The sequence below is a fragment of the Pleurodeles waltl genome, chromosome 5, assembly GCF_031143425.1.
Source record: "Pleurodeles waltl isolate 20211129_DDA chromosome 5, aPleWal1.hap1.20221129, whole genome shotgun sequence".
NCBI classification, from domain to species: domain Eukaryota; kingdom Metazoa; phylum Chordata; class Amphibia; order Caudata; family Salamandridae; genus Pleurodeles; species Pleurodeles waltl.
Window position 1 is genome coordinate 215,921,068 of NC_090444.1, and position 24,231 is coordinate 215,945,298.

A 24,231-nucleotide genomic window follows, 5' to 3' on the forward strand; every position below is an offset into this window, starting at 1 on the left:
CCGACAGTGGAGATGTCGGTGAAGCTGGAGTCGTTGGATGTGGAGGCGTCACAGTTGGGTTGATCTCCCACATCGGTCGGCGCCGAGCCGATGGAGACCTCGAACGGGAGCAATCTCTGCTCAATCGGCGCCGTGAGCCATGTCGGAACCGAGAGTCCCAATGGCGCTGATGAGACATCGAGGATCTAGAAGAAGACTCTCTATGATGATGCTTCTCCTTCTTAGATTGAGCAAGAAACAACTTAGCCTCCCGTTCTTTCAGGGCCTTAGGATTCATGCGTTGGCATGAACTGGTCGGAACTAAGGCACCACAAGCAATTCTCATGTGGGTCCCTGACTGACATGGGACCTCCACACTGCTTACAGGGTTTAAAACCAGACTTCCTCGGCTGCGACATAGTTACACCGGAGTAAAACTGTAGCTCCTTAATAGCCTCGCAGAAAAAACATTACTCGAAGGCACGGAAAAAAGGGAACTGACGTCTGCACGTCAACAAGGGCTTCTTATTGCCTGGATGACATCATACGGCATCGCGTGGAGTCGGGCAATTGTGACGCCATCGTCGACGTGCAGAGCTAGAAGAAAATTTCAGTCGAAAGCTGGCGCGAGGGGAAAATTCTTTAGGTAGGAATCCACAGGTAGTTGTATCCACCAGAAAGACAGATTACTGAGTATTTAAGTGTCACTAAGTGTATAAATAACTATAAATACACATACCTGTATGTGGGGCCAAGATGCCTCAAGTGTTGGTTCATCTTCTTCCGGATCAAACTCTGGATTATCACTTGGTGGAAGTGTTCTGAAAAGGTTGGAGCTGATCTTTAAAAAAAATATATATATATATATCAAAATCTATTTATCTGGTTAGTCCGTAAAGAATATATTTCTGAAACAAGTCTAAACAGCATTTGAATATTCCTTTGTTGAACAAAGTACATGACGCCAAGTGACATCCAACCTTCACTTAATTAAAACTCAATATATACTGAAATCTACACAGTGTCAAAATGAAATACATTTTATAAAGTAACATTCTGTTTACTTGTAAATATCTAAACACGCTTTGTCACAATAATCTTCTAATGTGTAATAACATTGCTATGGGCATTAGGATGCCTGAAGATCAAATATTTAAAGATGAGAGCATGGGAAAAATTCCTTTAGAGCAAGTTTCCTCCTTGTGTAATAGCACACCTTTTTGCTAAGTCTATTTCTCATTACAAAGCAAACAGCACAAATAAAACATCAATGATAAAACATAGGTAAATCAATTCTGAAAAATGAATTCCATGGCAGGATATAAAAAGAATATCCTTGCACCTTCACTTATTATTTTTTTGTTTATTATTTATTGTATTGTAATACAAAATTACCAAACAAAAACATAGCAAAACATTCCCTCCATCCCGCCACAGTTGCATTGTACCCTAATGCTGTACATACAGAAGTTCAGTTTGTCACTACACAGTATACTTTTTTCAAATGTCCGATACAACCTTTTTCCACTGGTTACAAATTGAAGAAGATCATCCACTTCTTCCTTGCAAAACAGTGATGACTAGTAGAAAGTCACCTGTGAGGCACCCTGTCCAAGTAATACCAGCTCCCCATCCACCACAAATCTTCTCAAATTTCTTTTTGCAGCCCCATCCCGGATATATTTCTGTTTCCATGAGTCTGTACTGATCAGTTCCCCTTTCAGGGCCTCTGGAACACCATGAGTGTACATGGTGGGATGAGCTGTACATTTTGACTGTCGCAGCAGATGACCAAGCCATGTCAGTGTTCAAGCCATCTGGACTAGAATACTGGAATCCCCATGTTAGTTGACCCTTATAACTTCCTTAGCAGGTCCCGACAATCTGGCACGCTTGATGACCCAAAGCCCAAACTCTTCACTGTGCAGGTCCTTCAGAGCATCCTAGGCATCCCTTAAATGTCAATATGAGATGTAAAGGGCTCCTTGCTTTTACTCCACCTTATTTCCAGAGTTTACTGGACTCATGGCAAAAGAGACTCACAATCAAGACCCTGCCAGAGGGGTACGGTCACCTCTCAAATGCTGTATATGGTGTAGGACTGATCAAGTTTATTCAGTGGTACGACTTGACAATAATATACTACAAGTAGCAATCAGATGGGACAAAATGGCCACATTTCAGTTAGGTGGCATTCACGTACACCAACTGTAAGGCATTCACCCATATCCATATGAAGGTGTACCACATTGAAATCTCCAAAAACATTTTTCTTTGGACTTTTTGAAGATATATGGTTAGGAGAAATAGATCATTGCCTTTGACATCCCAACCTGCGAAGGTTCAAGAAACTGTAGTAGTAAAGTAGGAAAGCAGAAAATGTGGATACACTTGAGCAGGAGACAGCCCATTTGAAAATAGATTCTGTTCCTCAAAGGGAGCCAATGAAGACGTCTTTTAGCAGAATGATATGGTACCTTTACAGCCAATGAATCAGAGAGCCATGCAGTCCTGCATAAAGGGAACTGACGTACACAAGGTGTAAGTTAGCACCAGCGCCCACAACAGATACCCTTAGAAAGGACAATAAGGGTATAGAGTGTCACAGTGCATCCACTGAGTTGATGAAAATAGCTACTAACAACATCAACTTCTCAGCATAGCTGAAATGTGAGCACATGCATGTTTCAAAGACTTTGGCATATTTTGCTAAAAAAAAGGAATGAATGCTTAATGTATTCAGACCAAAAGAAGCTAGTAGTGGATGGAAGTTGACAGCCACACATTAGGATGGAGATTTTAAGATGATCACCAAAGGAGGAAAAGGCATCTTATCAGATGTTTGTCATCTTTGATGGCAGTCCTCATGGACTGTGGCTGATTTAAGTAAAAGTGAAAACTTCTGTGGCATTAAATCTCCAGTCAGTATTCTTCAAAATCCTATGGAGTTATCTGGATCACTGGTTCTTAACCTGTTGTCCAATGACCTTTGGAGGTCAGGGAGGCATGCTCAGAGGGTCCGCAACTATTTCACTAATTAAAAATTAAAATTAATACTTTAAAATTATTTAAATACATACAAATAAAGATGCAAAACTGAAAATGTGAAAAAAATCTATATTTGATTGTGAATTAATATATTTCAATTATCAAGTATTTAGGTGGTGTATTTTTGTGTATTGTTTTTTAAGGTTCAAATCATAGAAATTGATTAGGCCATGAATCCCCAGATTCCAGTAACAATTCAATAGGAGTCCACAGAAGACAAGAGGTTGAGAAACGCTAAAACAGATTACTGGGAAGGCAAGTGAAGAGGGATGTTCAGTTTAATTGTTAGCAGACTGAGTTAGAACAGATTAGATCTTTAAAATTACAAAGAGACTAAACAGGAAGGGGTAAGCATCCCAAACATTCAAATGTGCCAAGGTTCTATTAAAATAATCCAACACTTTCATTGGCAAAATGGCCCAGTTCAACAAAATGCTCATGAAATGGGTCATACTTGAGGCCTACCATGCTGAGCGTCTCCAGAAGTAAATAACCCCAAACACTAAACTAAATAAAGCTCTGGACAAAGTCTTTAGACCTTAGATTAAATTATACCATTCAGGAAACAATATGGCAAAGGGCCATTAAACGTTCTTGCTGTGCCTTGGGCATCCAGTCTGCTTTCTTACCACCTTGCTCATTTTGGTCTTCAGGCAGACTGTTTCAAGTTGGGATTATAAAGCAATGTGTCAATCACAGAATAAACCACAAGATATCCAACTCAATATCGGTCAATACTCTCTCAGATTCCACAAATGTCAGGCTGTATAGATGGGCCAACAGTCTGTAAGGATGGATCAACAGCCTGTAAATCTATGCTTCAGACAGACAACAAGACCTTCCGTATGCGGTCCTGATATGCCCTAGTTGGCATGCAACCCAGAGCTGAGGTTCATTGTCAGCCATCTTGAATCCAGTGGAAGAAAGGAACTGCTACGAGACCTCGCTTGAGCTTGGAAGGGACTTCTCTGTAGAAAGAAGGCTCAACCGCTAGTCAAAACAGCTGCGGATCCAGAGAAAAAGGGGAGAGTGGTTTCAAGAATGTATTTAGCATTAAAATAGTGACTCCCAAAAGATAAGCATAGTTTCATTTTGGAAGGATACTTTGATTAATGTTTTAGAGCTTGGTGTCCTTACAGCCTTATCAGTGTAAAGTTAGAACTAAGCTTTGGAACTCACCTCTGTGGAAGGTGATCCTGGAGTGAATTAGGCAGCTGAGTGAAAACAAAAGCTCAATTATTTTGTTTGAGTAAAACTAGAATCACAGTGCATCCAAAGTATTTTGTCTTTTAGCCTGAGAACATTGCTGACTCATGTGAATGAATGGACATTGTCTGTATAGAGAATTAAGGGCACTTCATGAGTAGTGTCTCAAGTTGTGAAACAGAGGTACTTTGAATTCTTTTCAGGAAATGGTATTGCTCTCAAATGAATCACCATATAGGTTATCAAAGACATACAGAAAGACTTAACAAAATACAATATAAGTGTGTTTAAAAAAAAAGAACTGCTGTAAGAGTTGTATTATATCCTTGTTTTGAGGTGTTTTATGTTTGCTAACCTTGTTGTCTTTAATAATGCAAATCTTCTGACTGTGAAATCCTTCTCATTTTCCATGGAACTGAATTCCAATCCAGTGTCTTGACGCTCATCAATGCAGATCCAACCCTCAGGTAGGAACCTTTCACCTCAGGTAGGAACCTTTCATTGATTAAGTGCATCTAAATTACTTTGTTGTAAAAGAATGTTCAATCCTATCTGCCAGAGCTGTTCTCTGATGTCTCCTAGCCCCTTCCCCGCTTTACTTGCCAGAGTTTGCTGCTGATCCTCTTGCAGCTGCTGACTCAAGATGTGGATGGCAAAGTGTTACATTATGATCCTACTTAAGTGACTGTGTCTGAGAAGATATGCAGAAGTTCAGACAAACAACTGGTTTACGTTTGCTGAACAAGATGTCATCTAGAGTGCTCAATAAAGAACTCCAATCTTTTGAAGATACAATGAAAGAACCTCCATTAAAGAACACGATCTGCTGGAGTCAATCTTCTCCCATATGGCGCTTAGACAGCCTTTTCTACATGTAACTAATTATGGACTCATTTCCTTCTCTCTACCTTAAACATATCTATTTTTTCTACATTTGCCCTCAGCCTTAGACTTGTCCACATAATCTTATAACCAAACACTATTATTAAGATTGATGTGTGTTTTTACTTATCAATCTACAATGATGTAAAATTGACAGAAAAACAGATGGCTGAACCGATTAGATCGAGTTAACCAGTCCAGAAAAATGACAGTTCTCAGGATTTAAGAAAATAAGAAAGGTGGAATTACAAAGGTCCAATGAGGAGAAAATCCAGAGTAGTTATACTACAGCAAACAAATATACTGTTATCCAAGTTAACCAAGCACTAAATAACAGACACTAAAACGTTTGGAAGAAAAACACAGCCTAGACAAGGGTCTTGGCCCGTGACAATAAGCAGCATTTTATGAGTCAAACTGGGATCACATGAGGAGCAAGTGGAACAAACAATTACCAAATGTCCTTTAGGAGAAAAGGTGTCAGTGACTAAAATAAATAGGCAGTTTTGAACACTGTTAATTTATTAACACATTCCATTCAAAATGAAAGGTTTAAGTTTCAAATATACTCACCATTCTCACTATATCTGTGTAGGCATGTTCCACAATCACACCACGATTTGTTGACACATATTCAACCAATTCATTCAGAGTGGCCCTTTTAATTTCTTTGCTCTTCAGATCAGACACAGAGTCCATGAAATCAAACAAAACGCAACACTGTTGAAGCTTCTGACAAAAAAGGTCTTGCTGTTCATTTGAAGCGGCATCTAGAAATACACAAAATAAATTACTTTGTAGACATCCAATGTATGAGCCCCATTAACTGACCGTATTTACGCAGGTCAAATTTCCTCTAGCTTACTTCTTCATTGATGCGCTTTACATCTTTTGCTATCCACCATTACTGTACAAAGATCTATTATTGTTTGACACTGGCATTCATTACAGATGTCCTAGATGGAATAATCTAAAACTTTGTCATTTCAAATGTGGTTGACCACAATATTTGCCCACTGCCACCCCATATGCCAGAAGAGTAGCAACGTGTTCACACGGTTTTAGACTATTTTAGGATTTTAAATTGGCATTTATTTGCACAGTCAAAATGAGACAAGATACTAATGGCAGAGACCCCTTGTTCTGTACTGATATACAAATAGAAATTGAATACATCATCACCTACATTACACTGGGTCAGAAGAACGTAACTGGTCAAGCAGGCGGATGAGCATGATCAAAATGTTTTGCCTTAAAGTCTTCAAAATTATGTACTCACATTTACAGAGGGAGAAGGTGCAGCTAGCATTCCAACAAAAAAAAAAAACATTTTTACTGTGGCTGTATGGGGGTGGGAGGATGGTAAAAAGAAAAGCACATTTTTCGAAAGAGTAGTTCACTTTTTTCAACATTTCAACTGCACCTCAGTGCACCACATTTTTAACAATCCATACAAGGAATATGTGAAACAAACACGCCATGCAATAGTAGAGGGATTGTGGAGCTAAGGAGGGGAGTTGGTCTGAGGTAGGTATGATATGTTGAAAAGAATGGGTACATGACGGTGAGTTAAACAAAAAGCGAGAGGAAGCTTGAGGGTTCAATTCTGCAGTGGTTGTCAATGAACCGTTCTAGACAGATCTTAATTTACAGGTCTACAGAACATGAACGTTTGTAAGCTTCTTCCGAAGGACAGTAAGCCAGGTTTTTGTTTCAAATAGGAAAGCAGAAATAAAAAAATGCTAGTTGATGGTTTGGTCATGGATAATCAAACTTTTCTGAAAGCAGCATGTTCTCTGATGCATTTCTTGGTTAACACGATTTAACATTTTGTAGACAAAAACTAAAACTGGATTTATTCTGAAACGAATAAAAGGTACATCTAGCTTTAAAAAAGAATTTCCAGGTGTCCTTCAATCAATCAATCAGCATTTGTAAAGCTCTGCACTATCACCCCTAGGGGGTATCTGGTCGCTGTGGTGGGAGGCCTACGCCGAAGAGCAATGTCTTGAGTTTCTTTCAGAAGGATGCAAGGGAGGGTGCTGTTCGAAGGTGGAGGGGCAGGTCGTTCATAGTCTTGGCGGCGATGTAGGAGGAGAAACGGCCACCTGATGTAAGTTGGTCATTGACTGTGTTGGGCTTTGTAGGAATGCGTGAGATCTTGAACTGGCATCTCTTCTGGATGGGGAGCCAGTGAAGGTTTCAGAGGATGGGGGTGATGTGAGTCCGTTTGGGGAGGTCCAGAATGAGTCTGGCTGCGGCGTTCTGTATGGTCTGGAGTCTTCTGAAGAGGTGGGTGGAGATGCTGGCGTAGAGTGAGCCCTCATAGTCGAGGCGGCTAGTGATGAGGGCCTGGTTGATGGTCTTTCTGGTGTTGACTGAGATCCATCTGAAGAGTCTGTGGAGCATGCCAAGCATGTGGAAGCAGAAGGAGGAGGAGGCGATTGCGTTGATTTCCTGTTTCATGGTCAGGTTTCCTTAGAGAATAATGCCAAGGTTGCATGTGTGGTCTGGTGGCGAGGGGGAGGTTCCGAGTTCAGATGGCCCCTAGCTGAGGTCCCAAATGGATAGGTTTCTCCCAACAATCAGTACTTTTGTTTTGTCAGAGTTTAGTTTGGGGCAGTTGGCACTCATTCTGTTGGCTATGTTGTTCATGGTGTCACAGACGTTTGTTCTGGTGCTCTGGGGAGGTCTTCGGTGAGTGAGAATGAGCTGGGTGTTAACTGCGTAGGGTATGATGTTGAGACCGTAAGATCTGACGATGTCCGCGAGCAGGGGTCATATAGGTGTCGGACAGAATTGGGCTGAGGAATGATCCTTAGGGTACACAGCGTATGATGTTCTTGGGTGTTCTGGGTGCAGCCTGTGAGGGGAGAAGGTGATCCATTTGAGTATATCCTCTTGTATCCCAATGCTATAGATGCTGTTAATGAGAGTGTGGTGGGAAACTGTGTTGAATGCTGCAGAGAGGTCGAGGAGGATCAGAGCGGCAGTTTTCCCGCAATCAAGGAGTGTTCTGACGTCACTTGTGGCTGCAATCAGTGCGGTCTCCGTGCTGTGGTTGGCTCGAAAACCTGATTGGGAGATGTCAAGCAGGTTGTTGTGTTCCAGGTAGTCCGTGAGCTGTTGGCGGATGGATGGCCTTCTCGAGTACGATGGCAGGATAAGGAAGCGGCGAGTTTGGTCAGCAATTTTTGACTTCACTGGGGGTCTGCGGCGGGTTTCTTTAGGAGGGGTCTGATCTCTGCACTTTTCTATCTGTCCGGGAAGACCACTGTGGTGATGAAGGTGTTGAGGATGCTGGTAAGTTCAGTGCTGATGTGGCTGGGTCATAGGTTGAAAATGTGGTGGGGGCATGGGTTGCTAGGGTGCACCAGAGTGGACAGAGACATGATGGGCGTGGTGATTGGTGTGGTAAGCAGTGATCAAGCAGTGATTGTTCGGATGGTGTGCGCTGGTTGCTCGAGACAGTTGAGGTCTGTGGGTTGGGGGGGTCAAAGTTGTTGTAAATGGTGGCGATCTTGCACTGGAAATAGTTTGAGGGGGATGTTGCAGAGTTATTGCGAGGGATGGCTGGTGTTGTCTATGGCTGAAGGGTTGGAGAATTCCATTGTGCATTGTGTTTATTGATCTAGCTGCCTAAGCTTCAAGTTTAAGGGGCGCACACATGCAATTCTAATGGTATGAAAGGACCTTACATCATTTTTGCTAGAGGTGCGGCCATTTTTGTGAGGGCATGTATGCAAGCATCCATTCATCTAAATTTAAGGGGACTGCAAGTAGGACCGCACATGCAGCGTTTCAAAGCCAAGAATGTCTGTCTTCTGACCAAAATCTCGGCCCTCATTGCACATATCCTCCCAACATGACCTATACTTCATAGTAGAGAATTTATTCCCATCTACATCGCAATGCAGCTAGAAAGATATCATCACCCAAACTTCTCTGCGTACTTTAAAGTGCACAAAACACATTTTCACTGTGTTCAAGTCAGGGTTTTCTGTCACTTGTATGCTTATTAATTCTCACACTGTCCGTAAAGCAATGCCATCAAACCAAGATCTAATCACAATATTGTAAACTGAATACGTCACTTCTAACAGCAACATGGCTGAAGAATAAGTTGATGCTCATATATTGCGATGACTCCTAGGAAGTAGGAAAAGGTACAGGGTCCCTGGAGTTTCTTTAATGGGTGCTGAGCAGGGTAGTAGAGCGCAAGGTGGGAGGGAGGCGGGGGAGAACAGATGGGGTGGAGAGGGGGTTGCTGCATAGTGATGCGTTATCATTGTGGACTGACGCTATATACATCCAAATAGGTTCCATTTTAAATGTACCAATGTATATGCATACTTACTCCAGTGGCCACGGGTAACATTTAAAAGTGATGGGGTGCAAAAGTTCAGGGTGAGTGCCTGCTGGTGAGTGAGCGAGCCCGACCTTCATAAGAGGGGGTTTATGACAAGGAAACTTTTAAAAAAGGGTGGGCAAATGGTGCATTTTAAAGCATATTTGAGAAAGCAAGGTTAATAAAGCAATTGTGAAAATTTATTTTCAGACTCTCAAGCCTGCCAATAAGCCTACAGGCACTGCCTCAGCTCAACTGTCCTTTCAGGCTCCCAGTCCACCCCTTAACACCCCCAGGTCTGCCAGTAAATCTACCCTCACTCCACAGCTCCACTTCCTTTCAGACTGCCAGGTCTCCCTGTAAGTCTACTAACATTGCCTCAGCTCCCCTATCCTATCAGACTCCCAGGGCCGTCAGTAAACCCACTGACATTACCCCCAACTCCACTATCCTTTCAGACTCCCAGGCCTGCCAGTCAATCTACTGATACTTTAATTAGTGGCACACGTCCAGTTGCACAAGGGAGTGAAGAAGCCAGAGACAGCATCAGCCTGGCCTCATCAGTAACCTTCAGGCCACCCTGCACCAAGCACTAATCCCTACCAGACTACAGACCTCACCTAGGCCAGCGCCAGTCGGACGGTTAAACCACTTTCTTCCACCCAGGAAAGCAAGCAGTATTTGTAATTCACAGAGATGCGCTATGCAGTACTGTGTCCTCAAAGGCCTTGGCAAGAGGGAGAGGGATTACTCAATGAAGGTATGGACACGCTTTACAGAAAAGTGCCTGCCGAGACAGTCGGAGTGTGGGTAGTAGTGGAGAGCATGTACAGTCAGCAGCATCTGCGATGACGTAGAAACAAGCAGCCTTCAAGGGGCTCTGTCAGTGTGTGGAGAAGTGCATAGGACTGGGAATCCCTGTTCAAAGTGTAGACGGATGAAGCACATTCTCTGAGTAGGGGAAGGGGGGGGGACACTGAGCCAGCCATCTGTTCTATTTATGAGAGATACTGAAAGGGATGAGACCCACCCTAGGAACAGCATGACGATGCACATGATGTAGACACAGGTGCAGAATGAAGGGTGGAACAGCTGTGTCCTGGTAAAGGAGGAAAGGACCAACATGTTATGCCTACTTTCCACTCAGCTGTCCAAGCCAGCTGAGTGGATAGGTTTAAATGCGCATGTCAGGCTGGCCGTTGGCAAGACAACCGGCCAAAGTGACGAGCATTTTAAAGTGGAACAGCCAAAAACAGTGCTGTCATTCAGCAGCTATGACCCTGCCCAGCGCTGCCACTCGGCTCGGCTTAAATGAAAAATGAAATGAAATCTCTTCATTACCATTTTATTTTGTATGGTTGCTGCACTGTCAACGGGGGGTGAGAAAGAGTAGGGGGAGGAACTGCCCCTGCTTACTCCTGCATAATATGTTCAGGTTAAAATGTATACAAGATTGCTGCAACTTACCTACTGTATCCACTGTATACTAAGCGCTGTTTAATAAAGAGTTTAAAAAATAAAAAATAAATGATTTGAGATGGCTATCCCTACCTTGTATATTAAAACCCATTTACATTACACCCACAGATGGAGGGGTGCGGTTATCATAAGCTTGATGACCATCACAGTCTCACCGCACTCACACCTTCTATCTTGCCACACTCATATCCAATGTGTCCCAAACGTGCTTAGTTTCTGTTCCTCTACTCAAATCCAAATCTTTGTCACCCTCCACCCTTTGCTCTATAAGCCATTACCCTTCTCATAACATTTATAACATCTGGGTAAATTACTAAGATTGATCTGGTGACCAAAATGTTAAGACTTGCCTCATTCTGGTTCTGTTCTGGAATAACAAGTTACTTACCTTCTGTAACGCTTTTTCTCGAGGATACAATAGCTACCTGTGGATTCCTCACCTTATGAATTCACCCTTGTGCCAGCATCCGACGGAAAATCTTCTCCCAGCTCTCCACAACGACGAGGACGTCACAATTGCACGGCTCCACGCTACTCCGTCTGCCATCACCATGCCAATAAGAGGTCCTCGCCGGCGTGCTGACGTCAGTTTCACCCATTTTTTACGTGCCTTTGAGGTGAACAGGTGAGAAAAGAGTCCAGAATGACTCCAATAATTACAAATATACATAAAGCCTTCATGATGCAACATAATTAAAACCATCATGTATGTATGTATGTGTGTGTATATATATATATATATATATATATATATATATATATATATATATACACACACACACATATATATGGAAAATGTCACTTACCCAGTGTACATCTGTTCGTGGCATTAGTCGCTGCAGATTCACATTCGAAGAAGTCTTTTCGAGTCACGAGACCGAGGGACTCCTCCCATTTCGACTCCATTGCGCATGGGCGTCGACTCCATCTTAGATTGTTTTCCCCGCAGAGGGTGCGGTAGGAGTTGTGTATGCTAGTAATAGTGCCCATGCAATGGAGTGAATATGTATGTACATAATGAAGTTTAAAGTAATATATTTACAAATTTACAAATGATCAAGATCAACTTCTAAACGGCTACAGGCTCCCGGGGAGGCGGGTGGGCGCATGTGAATCTGCAGCGACTAATGCCACGAACAGATGGACACTGGGTAAGTGACATTTTCCGTTCGATGGCATGTGTAGCTGTAGATACACATGCTGTGCATAGACTAGTAAGCAGTTATCTCCCCAAAAGCGGTGGTTCAGCCTGTAGGAGTTGAAGTTGTTTGAAACAATGTTCGTAGTACAGCTTGACCTACTGTGGCTTGTTGTGCAGTTAACACATCTACACAGTAGGGTTTGGTAAATGTATGAGGCGTAGACCATGTTGCTGCCTTACATATTTCGTTCATTGGAATATTTCCTAGAAAGGCCATGGTAGCACCTTTCTTTCTGGTTGAGTGTGCCTTTGGTGTAATAGGCAGCTCTCTCTTTGCTTTAAGATAGCAGGTTTGAATACACTTAACTAACCATCTAGCAATGCCTTGTTTTGAAATTGGATTTCCTGTATGAGGCTTTTGAAAGGCAATAAATAGTTGTTTTGTTTTTCGAATTAGTTTTGTTCTGTCAATGTAGTACATTAGCGCTCTTTTGATGTCTAATGTATGTAGTGCTCTTTCAGCTACAGAATCTGGCTGTGGGAAGAACACTGGTAATTCTACCGTTTGATTCAAGTGGAATGGTGAGATAACTTTTGGTAAAAATTTTGGATTTGTCCGTAGAACTACTTTATTCTTGTGTATTTGAATAAATGGTTCTTGTATGGTAAATGCTTGAATTTCACTCACCCTTCTTAGAGATGTGATGGCAATCAAAAATGCAACTTTCCACGTTAAGTATTGCATTTCACAAGAGTGCATGGGCTCAAAAGGCGGACCCATGAGTCGTGTTAAGACAATGTTGAGGTTCCATGAAGGAACTGGTGGTGTTCTTGGTGGTATAATTCTCTTTAGGCCTTCCATAAATGCTTTTATGACTGGTATCCTAAATAATGAACTTGAGTGCGTAATTTGCAGGTAAGCTGAAATTGCAGTAAGATGTATCTTTATGGAAGAGAAAGCTAGTTTTGACTTTTGCAAATGTAGTAAGTATCCTACTATATCTTTTGCAGATGCGTGTAAGGGTTGAATTTGATTATTATGGCAGTAATAAACAAATCTTTTCCACTTATTTGCATAGCAGTGTCTAGTGGTAGGCTTTCTAGCTTGTCTTATGACCTCCATACATTCTTGTGTGAGGTCTAAGTGTCCGAATTCTAGGATTTCAGGAGCCAAATTGCTAGATTCAGCGATGCTGGATTTGGATGTCTGATCTGTTGTTTGTGTTGTGTTAACAGATCTGGTCTGTTTGGTAGTTTGACATGAGGTACTACTGAAAGGTCTAGTAGTGTTGTGTACCAAGGTTGTCTTGCCCATGTTGGTGCTATTAGTATGAGTTTGAGTTTGTTTTGACTCAACTTGTTTACTAGATATGGAAGGAGTGGGAGAGGGGGAAAAGTGTACGCAAATATCCCTGACCAGTTCATCCATAGCGCATTGCCCTGAGACTGATGTTGTGGGTACCTGGATGCGAAGTTTTGGCATTTTGAGTTTTCCTTTGTTGCAAATAGATCTATTTGTGGTGTTCCCCAAATTTGGAAGTAAGTGTTCAGTATTTGGGGGTGAATCTCCCATTCGTGGATCTGTTGGTGATCCCGAGAGAGATGGTCTGCTAACTGATTCTGAATTCCTGGAATAAATTGTGCTATTAGGCGAATGTGGTTGTGAATCGCCCAATGCCATATTTTCTGTGTCAGGAGACACAACTGTGTCGAGTGTGTCCCTCCCTGTTTGTTTAGGTAATACATTGTTGTCATGTTGTCTGTTTTGACAAGAATGTATTTGTGGGTTATTATGGGTTGAAATGCTTTCAGCGCTAGAAATACCGCTAACAGTTCTAAGTGATTTATGTGAAACTGTCTTTGCTGTATGTCCCATTGTCCTTGGATGCTGTGTTGATTGAGGAGGTGTGCTCCACACCCTGTCATGGAAGCATCTGTCGTTACCACGTATTGTGGCACTGGGTCTTGGAAAGGCCGCCCTTGGTTTAAATTTATACTGTTCCACCATTGAAGCGAGATGTATGTTTGGCGGTCTATCAACACCAGATCTAGAAGCTGACCCTGTGCTTGTGACCATTGTGATGCTAGGCACTGTTGTAAGGGCCGCATGTGCAACCTCGCATTTGGGACAATGGCTATGCATGAAGACATCATGCCTAGTAGTTTCATTACCATTTTGACTTGTATCCTTTGTTTTGGATACATGGCCTGTATTACATTGTGAAATGTTTGAACTCTTTGTGGACTTGGAGTGGCAATCCCTTTTTTGCTGTGTTGATTGTCGCTCCTAAGTATTGCTGTGTTTGACACGGCAGAAGGTGTGACTTTGCGTAGTTGATTGAGAAACCTAGTTTGTGTAGGATTTTTATGACATATTTTGTGTGTTGTGAACACCGTCTTAGCGTGTTGGTTTTGATTAACCAATCGTCCAGGTACGGGAACACATGTATTTGCTGCCTTCTGATATGTGCAGCTACCACTGCCAGGCATTTTGTAAAAACTCTTGGCGCAGTTGTTATTCCGAATGGCAACACTTTGAATTGGTAATGTATCCCTTGGAATACAAACCGTAGGTACTTTCTGTGTGAAGGATGTATTGGTATATGGAAATATGCATCCTTTAAGTCTAGTGTTGTCATGTAGTCTTGTTGTTTGAGCAGTGGGATTACGTCTTGTAAAGTAACCATGTGAAAGTGGTCTGATTTGATGTAGGTATTTAATGTTCTGAGATCTAGTATAGGTCTGAGACTCTTGTCTTTTTTGGGTATCAGAAAGTACAGTGAGTAAACTCCTGTGTTTAATTGTTGTCTTGGTACTAATTCTATTGCTTCTTTCTGTAGCAATGCCTGAACTTCTAGTCCTAGAAGATCTATATGTTGTTTTGACATACTGTGTGTTTTCGGTGGGACGTTTGGCGGGAATTTGAGAAAATCTATGCAATAACCATGCTGGATAATTGCTAAGACCCAAGTGTCTGTTGTTATTTCCTCCCAATGTGGGTAAAACTTGGTTAGTCTTCCCCCCCCCCCACAGGTGTTATGTGTTGGGGATTTGTGACCTTGAAGTCACTGTTTGTTTGGAGGAGTTTTGGGACTTTGGAACTTTCCTCTATTTTTTTTAAATTGTCCTCCTCTATATTGTCCCCGAAAACCTCCCCGCTGATACTGGCTCTGGTAAGTGGGCTTTGTTTGTGAGGTTGTGGCTTCTGTGGTCTGCCCTCGAAACCCCACTCGAAATTGTATCTTTCGAAATGTGCCTCTGCTCTGCGGGGAGTAGAGTGCACCCATGGCTTTGGCCGTCTCAGTGTCCTTCTTAAGTTTTTCTATCGCAGTGTCCACCTCCGACCCAAACAACTGCTGTCCGTTGAATGGCATATTCAGCACAGCTTGCTGTATCTCTGGTTTAAATCCTGATGTACGCAGCCATGCATGTCTCCTTATTGTTACTGCTGTGTTGACAGTTCTAGCAGCTGTGTCTGCAGCATCCATTGCTGACCGTATCTGATTATTAGAGATACTCTGTCCCTCTTCTACCACTTGCTGCGCTCTTTTTTGGAACTCTTTTGGTAAATGTTCAATAAAGTGTTGCATCTCATCCCAATGGGCCCCATCATATCTGGCTAACAAAGCTTGCAAATTTGCAATGCGCCACTGGTTTGCTGCCTGTGCCGCCACCCTTTTGCCTGCTGCATCGAATTTTCTACTTTCTTTATCTGGAGGTGGTGCATCTCCTGAAGTATGTGAGTTGGCTCTTTTGCGCGCTGCTCCCACTACAACAGAGTCTGGTGTTAGCTGTTGTGTGATGTACACTGGGTCTGTTGGTGGCGGTATATATTTTTTATCTACTCTTGGAGTAATGGCTCTCCCTTTGACAGGCTCCTCAAACACTTGTTTGGAGTGTTTGAGCATTCCGGGTAACATCGGAAGACTCTGATATTGACTGTGTGTAGACGACAGTGTATTAAAAAGAAAGTCGTCTTCAATGGGTTCTGAATGAAGGCTGACACTGTGAAATGCCGCAGCTCTCAATACCACTTGAGCGTAGCCTGTACTATCCTCTGGTGGCGATGGTCTTGCTGGATAGCATTCAGGGCTATTATCTGACACTGGTGCGTCATAAAGGTCCCATGCGTCAGGGTCATCTTGACTCATTCCCGTAGGAGTTGGGGATTGCATCATTGCTGGAGTGGCTACAGGTGGTGGTTGCGGAGAGTGATGTGGGGATGGTGGTGGTGTTACTTGTTTAGCCACCTTTGCGTGTGGCTGTATGTCCTTGTCTTGGAAGGCAAGTTTACGTTTCATTTTGATTGGAGGAAGAGTGCTGATCTTCCCCGTATCTTTTTGAATAAAGAGCCGCCTTTGTGTGTGATCTGGCTCTATTGTCTCTAATTCTTGTTCAAATCTGTGTGTCTTCATTTGTGAGGACAGTCCTTGTTCCTCTGAATAGGAACTTATTTTCGGTTCCGAGGCCGGATGTTTCGGTACCGAAACCTTTTCGGCTGCTTTTTTCGGCTCGGACGAAACCTTCTTTACTTTCGGCGTCGTGCCATCTTGGTGCCAACCCATTTCGGTGCCGCTGTCTTGATGCCGAATCTTCTCGGAGCCACTATCTCGGGCCCGAGATTGCTGTGTGCCGGTATCTCGACCGGGGTCGGATGACTTCGACACCAGCTCGCCCTTTTTCGGTGCCGATGAACGGTCACCTATTTTTCAGGTTAAGCCATGGCCTGTTGGCGGTGGCGTCCCCTGGGCTTTAGCGGTCTTCTCGTGAGTTCTTTGCTTCGACGTCTTACTCACGGTTTTCGGCGTTTCTTCGGGATCGATCTCCTCCGAGTCCGATTCCTGGGTGGAGAATGTTTCTTCCTCCTCCTCGAAACGCCCTTGTCCTGTCGGCACCGACACCATTTGCAGTCTTCTTGCTCTTCGGTCCCTGAGTGTCTTCCTGGACCGAAACGCTCGACAGGCCTCACAAGTATCCTCCTTGTGTTCTGGTGACAAACACAAGTTACAGACCAGGTGTTGATCTGTATATGGATACTTGTTATGGCATTTTGGACAGAAGCGGAATGGGGTCCGTTCCATCAGCCTTGAAGAGACACGTGGCCGGGCCGACCAGGCCCCGACGGGGATCGGAAAAAAACCAGAAGGGCCACCGGAGCTCTTCTTAATTCGGTGTCGATCTGTTGTAACTAACCCGATACCGAACGCAAACAATACCAACGATTTTTCTGAGATTCTAACTAACTTTCCGACCCGAAACTCGGAGCGAAAAGGAACACGTCCGAACCCGATGGCGGAAAAAAAACAATCTAAGATGGAGTCGACGCCCATGCGCAATGGAGTCGAAATGGGAGGAGTCCCTCGGTCTCGTGACTCGAAAAGACTTCTTCGAAGAAAAACAACTTGTAACACTCCGAGCCCAACACCAGATGGCGGGATGTGCACAGCATGTGTATCTGCAGCTACACATGCCATCGAACATATATATATAAATACACACACACAGAAAAAGTATCAATATATACATACATTTATACAACCCCGAATCAAAGTGCAATCAGACCGGCAACAGGGAGGCGGGTGGGACTGTGAGGAATCCACTGGTAGCTATTGTATCCACCAGAAAAAGCATTACCGAAGGTAAGTAACTTGTTCTTCTGATGGATACAAACTACCTGTGGATTCCTCACCTTATGAATAGAGTCCCAAAGCAGTACCGCACTCGGAGGTAGGTTCCTGTCTGATTACACCAAGAAATCCTGTAAGACAGATCGTGCAAAAGGGCCGTCCCTCCGAACCTCAGAGTCCATGCAGTAATGCTTTGCAAAGGTATGGAGGGACGCCCAAGTTGCAGCTTTGTAGTTACAATGTCTCCCCTGAGGAAGTCCGGTTTCAAGCCTTGCAGAGAGTGTGGCGGTCGCATGTCGGTCACTGACCCTCATGACGATTGTCTTTGGTGCCTTAGCTCTGAGCATTACGTTGAGGAGTGTGCGTTTTGCCAGAGCATGAATACTAAGGCTTTAAAGGAAAGGGAGGCCAAACTCTTTTTTGGCAAAAACATAGAAGGGTCATAGGAGTCATAGAAGATCCTCTTCCCACGCTTCTTCGAAGAAGCATAAGAAACGGCACCATCATCACTCTTGGCATCGTTCGGCTCGGAGCAGGTCAAGGTCTCCATCTTGCCCGCGACGTTGGAGGTGAGTCCGATGATGACTCCGTAACCCCAGAGTCCCGAGGCTTCTCCGGCGCCGTCCGTCTTTGAGGTTGTGGCACCTCAGGACAGTCCTCAGTTTTCACATGCTGCTCATGAGTCAGATGGTCAGCAAGTACAGGTGCAACAAGACCAGTGGTATCCTTCCTTCCCGGCTCCGGGAGTGGATCCGGTGGCATTTCTGCATGCCATGTTTACTATGTTCAACGCCATGCCCCCAGCTGGTGCACCGGCTGGTCCCATGAGTCCATTGGCTTTTTCTTTGGGTTCCCCGGCTCCGGACAAGGTGGTGCCGTTTATGCCGTTCTATCCGGCTGAGGGTACTGGATATCATCACCCCGTCAGCCGGTGCCAATGGTGGCGTCACATGCATCTTTGTCTCGGTTCTCACCTGTTCACCTCAAAGACACGTAAAAAATGGGTGACAATCCACCGAGGAACTCTTATTTGCACGGTGATGTCAGACGGAGTCGCGTGGAGACGTGCAATTGTGACCTCCTCGCCGACGTGGAGCGTTGGGAGGAAGATTTGCCGTCAGATGCTGGCGCAAGGGTGAATTCATAAGGTGAAGAATCCACAGGTAGTTTGTATCCATCAGAAAGAGTGTTTTTTGTTAGTTGGTGTAAATCCGTTCAGGGAAATGTGGTTCAGGGAAATGCAGAGCTCTGATTGGCTTTCTAACAATTCATCCAGGATGTGGGTCTCAGCCTCAGCTGAGTCCCACAAAGAAATATAAAGAAAAACAGAAGAACAGGGGCCAGGGTAGGGACACCATGACACCTTAGCTCTGGTGCCGGGGGCCCAGAGGGATTACCCACAGCAAAAGCATTTGCAAGTGAGAGGTGTCAAACAGCTCTCACTAGCAGAAAGAAGAGTTTTAATTTGTTTCCCTACATGCAAGCATTCGTGCAGGGAAACAGATGAAAATATTGCTCCCACAAGCAGGGATCTTCTTTTTAAAGCCAATTTTGACTGCCAGTAGAGACCGGGGGCGTGGGCAGCCGGCTATGTACCGCGGAGGGCATTGAAGCTCCCCACGGTTGGTGTGTTGTGTTTTTTTTTTTCCATACACACACAAACACACACACATCCCATAATGGGACGGAATAGAAAGAGAGAGATTGTTATTGTAATAGTCACTCCATACAACGACTTTAAAGTGTCAAACTAGCAAGATGTTTGGTGCAAATATTATACTTACGTTTTGATGGACAGCAGATCCGGGTCACTTGTGGCCTAATGGTAAAGCATTTTGACCGTCAGTAGGTTGAAGGTTGAAATCCTAGTATCTCTTAACAGTGTGTCTGTTAATTTTCTAGTGTTTTGACTGTTAAACATTCCTTGTAATGGAACATCAAAGTATTTTTACTCTCAAAATCTGTGGGTTTAATGCCATAGCAAAGTCTGGATACTAAGGAGTAAGGAGTCACCTCTGGCCTGGTGGTTAAAGTCTCAGACATGCACACTGAAGGTTAAGGGTTCCAGTCTAATTCAGTCTGTGGTCATTTCCTGCTTTAGGTTTTTCAACTATAAGCATTTAAGTTACACACTTCAGATGCTCTCACTCTTTGAGAAGAAAAATGTTTTTGTCAATTACTTTGTCCGTACAGAACTCATTCTAAGTATTTCATTCATCAAACCTGAAAAAACGCTCTCTCTCAATTTCTGTCAAATCTTTCTCTCTCTCCCAGGGATGGGTGGTTATACAGGATTGGCCACAGGGCGGCCAACCCCAAATGTGCATGGCTGGAGGCCATGCACGGGGCAGGGTGCGGTGGTCTTAGGGGTTGGCCAGAGGCTAGACCACAGGCCAGGCCCTCTTGCCAACCACTGCTGCGCACAAGGCCATGTGCGGCGGTGGTTGGATTAACGTATAGTAATGAATATTATGTTAAAAATACCATAGAAATTCACTGAAAAAACAAAGGCTACAGGGACATTATAGTTAGGTTTTGAATTTACTCATAAAAAAAACTTAGAAATTCATCAGTTATAGTTATTTCAATTAACTATAACTCATGCCCTAAGGTAACTAACTCAAGCCCTCGCCATGAACTGCTAATTACCCCAGATATCACAGCAATCATTACATATTTTATAACATAATAGATATCACTAACATTAGTTGTAAAATTATTCATAAAATAACTGTGCATTGCAAAGGTATGAGTTATAGTTACTTGAAATAACTATAACTAGTGAATTTCTAAGGTTTTATTCAAGTAAATTCAGCACCTAACTATAATGTCCCTGTAACCTTTAGTTTTGTGAGTTTTTTTATATATATATATATATATATATATATATATATTTTTATATATATATATATATACAAAATATAAGAGAGAGAGATATTCAGCAGTTATAGTTACCTGAGCAAACTATAACTTGCACCCCCATAATGCACTGCTCTGGACCTCACATACTGCATCACTCATGACATGGCCAGTGACATCAGTGATGACATCTCAAATGACATAACCATTGACATCTCAGATGACATTATTAATGACATCAACCCATGATTATGAGTGTTATCTAAAACGTACCAAGTGTTAAACATGTATACTAAAGTAAGTTCCTGTGCCGTGACCGAGTGGGTGTGCAAGTGGTGTATAGAAGAGGGAGTGCGAATGTGCGAAACTGTACACGATTAAGCGGTGTGTGAGATTTTGCATGGATGAGTGAGTGGGTGTGTTAGTGGGTATATAAGTGAGAGGCTGTGTGAGAATCTGTATGAGTGAGTGTGTGTGTGGCTGTAATTGTGAATGTGAGGGTGAATGAGTGACTGTACGGGGTGGGTGTGTCAGGGACTACAAATGGTGAACGTGAGGGTGCGTGAGTGGCTAAATGTGCGATTGAGCAGTTGCACAAGTGTCTGTGTGGCTGAGTGATAGGGTAGATAAGTGCCTTTATGGGTGCATGAATGTGTGTGCAAGAGGCTGTATGGATAAGTGTGTGACTGTGTAAGTGGTTGTATGGGTGAGTGATTGATTGTGTGAGCGGCTCTATGAGCAAGTAAGTTAGTCTGCGATGGATAGTATGTGCTTGTCTTATTGACGGTATAGGTGAGTGAGTACATGTGTTAGTATATGTATGAGTAAGTGAGTGGGTGCGTGAGTAAGTGGGTGGGTGGGGATGTTTGAGTAACTGTATGGGTGAGTGAGAGGCTGTATGAGTGATAGCTGTATGGATGACCGATTCAGTGTGTCAATGGCTGTACGGGTGTATGAGTGGGTGTGTAAGTGTCTGTATTTCTGTATGACTAGATGTGTGATTAGCTGTATTGAGGGGTAAGTAGGTGCACAAGAGGATGTATAAGTGAGTTAGCGGTTGTGTTAGTGGCTGTATGGGTTAAGTTAATCTGTGAGTGGCTCTTTGGTAGGTTTGTGACTGTATGGCTCTTTAAATGGGTATGTCAGTGGTTGTGTGGGAGTGGGTGTATGAGTTACTATCAGGATATGTAATTGGTTGGGTTAGGGGATGATGTCATCAGTGATGTCACTGACCATGTCATGAGTGATGTAATATGTGAGATCATAAGCAGCTTATTACGGGGGTGCAAGTTATAGTTAGCTCAGGTAACTATAACTGTTGAATTTCTTTGTTTTTGTACGAATGATATGTGAGCCTAACTAGAACGTACCTGTAACCTTTGATTTTTCAGTGAATTTCTATGGTTTGTTAAATTCTTACTCATTACAATGTTTACAAAAAAATTCATTTTTTAGTGAATGTCTATGTTCTTTTAACTTGTATTTCCTAAATATAAGATCTCTCTAACCTTTGCTTTTTAAGTTAATTTGTATGTTTTTTAATTTTATATTTTGAAACTATTATGTGTAGTCTTTTGTGATTTTTTAAGTGAATTTGTATTTTTTCATTTGTAGAGGCTCTAAAATACTTACAAGCAGATTTTATGGAAATATACTCCTAACATTTTTATTTTTTATTTACTGGAATTGTGTCCCCATTGCGAATACTAGTACTTCAGTCACTACTCTACTGCGTTTTTTATATTCTTAAAAGATATATAAAAAAGCATTTCATAAGTATGGATTAAATTAAGAGATTAATTTATAAAGTTTCAGAATACACAATTTTGTACGAATAATTTATTTTTACTGGTGGTTTTTCGGGAGTCGCAATGGATAAACAACCCCTGTCAAGACGCATTTTTGGGGTCGAAGTGGAGACGCGGCTCCACCGTATTTCTCACAGTATGAAATAGTATATAAATAGAGCTTTAAAATATATTGTTGAGTCAGAGGATTACTATTATACAATAAAAACTATTAAAACATACATAACTTTGAAATAAATGTTTTTATTTGATTTTGCAGAGCCACAACTGAGACGCGATGTGTACACGATGACGCCACGAACACCATTTGACTACAAAAAAAGACAATTTGATTGGTTGAACAAACTTCCATTACTTGCACAGGAAGACCCCATCCGTTTTTAGGTTTCGCCTACACAGCGCTTGTGCTGTGCTTCCGAAATCTTTTTTATTGAAAATAAAAAAAAAATCTTAAAAAGGGGCTTGGGTGGTCTGGCCGCGGAAAAAAATGGCCGCCTGAATTGAGAGCTCTTTGCGCCGGATTGAGCCCGGGGGCACGGAGGGGCTGCCGTTTGCCAGAGGTGTCTCCCCTGTCGTGCGCTGCTCGCCTGTACTAGCGGCGAGTGCTCGGGGGCCCATTACCCACCCACGGACAGCAGAGGGGCTTCAAGAGTACCGCGGCCCTCTGACATGTAAAGAGCCGCGGCCTAGATTACTCCCTCGCATGGGGGGGGCGCTGAGGCGGATCGCGTCCGGCCGCGCATCGGTGGGCCGGACCCACCCACATATATCAGACCCCCGGGGGTCCAGCTGAAGCTCCCCTAAGCTCCCAGGGGGCTAGCAGAGGTAGGCTTGCGGCTCCGAGGAGCGGGCGGCCGCTATACTCAGCCCGCCGGAGGGTGTCCTTCGTAACGGGATGTGTGGAGTCCCCAACGCACTAGTGGGGGTGTGCTCATACAGCCTATTGCCTCAGCTGTGCGCACCCCCCCCCCTCAGTTCTACTTGGAACCATAGACAATCCTTATACTCTAGGAAATCATTGCTGTAGGACAACGCTTGGAGGCAATGGACTCTTAGATCTCAGACCTCTCTACGGCTTCCACCACCATACGGGCCGACATAGCTCGTTTCCAAGTTACTGTATCAGACTTGGACCATCGGCTCAAGACCGTTGAGGATCACCTTGCGACGCTGCTAGAACAGGACATGGAGCTGCAGTTCCTTCGGGAGAAGATTACGGATTTGGAGGACATGAGTCGGAGGGACAATGTCCTTTTTTTTGGCATACCGGAACACAAGGAAGGCTCAGCTGTCAAAGATTTTCTTGAAAAAAGTCCTTCCCGAACTCACAGGCGTCGCCTTCTCCCTGCCGTTAGAGTCTCAAAGGGCCCACAGAATCGGTCCTTTGCATAAAGCTAACTCCGGAAGGCCATGTCCCATCATCGCATGATTTTTACGCCATGAGCAAGCCCGCCATGTCATTTCTGCTGCCAGAACTCAAGGCCCATACTCCCTAGAGAAACGGACAGCATTTTTGGCCCTACGACCGCAGCGGAGGACACTGAACATTAAATTTGGCCTTTTTGAGGCTGCTCGTATGTGGATCACTCAGGATGGTAAATCCAGAGACTTCCTCAAACCAGAGGACCTTTGTTCCTTTCTGGAAGGCCTTTCTATGCAACCCATGGACCATACCCCTGTTCACCCAAGGCCAGGCTCCCTTGCCCTAGGTGAACCTCTCTCCGTCTCTGCTTCTAATCAGTATGCTGCTTTGCAGAAGAGGGGGAGGACCTATGATCACTCACTGAAATCACAGGAAGGCCAAGAACATGTTCTCCAGGCTGTGATCGTTCTCACCCAGGATCAAGGCAGAAA

The 24,231-nt window shown here is 43.6% G+C and overlaps 1 protein-coding gene across 2 annotated transcripts in view; it reads right to left on the minus strand.

The window, feature by feature from the left end:
- The window catches only part of PPP2R5A (protein phosphatase 2 regulatory subunit B'alpha), a 465,744-nt gene that overhangs the window by 343,779 nt on the left and 97,734 nt on the right, over positions 1-24,231 (minus strand). Inside the window, exons 2-4 of one of the 2 annotated variants that reach the window (XM_069233928.1) lie at positions 11,383-11,552; positions 5,689-5,885; positions 719-820 (exon numbers count right to left, since the gene is read on the minus strand). In XM_069233928.1, the coding sequence (XP_069090029.1) occupies positions 719-820; positions 5,689-5,814 (228 nt within the window). In that variant the 5' untranslated portion in view covers positions 5,815-5,885; positions 11,383-11,552. The remainder of the gene's footprint in view (positions 1-718; positions 821-5,688; positions 5,886-11,382; positions 11,553-24,231) is intronic. The other variant, XM_069233927.1, reaches the window with a different exon arrangement.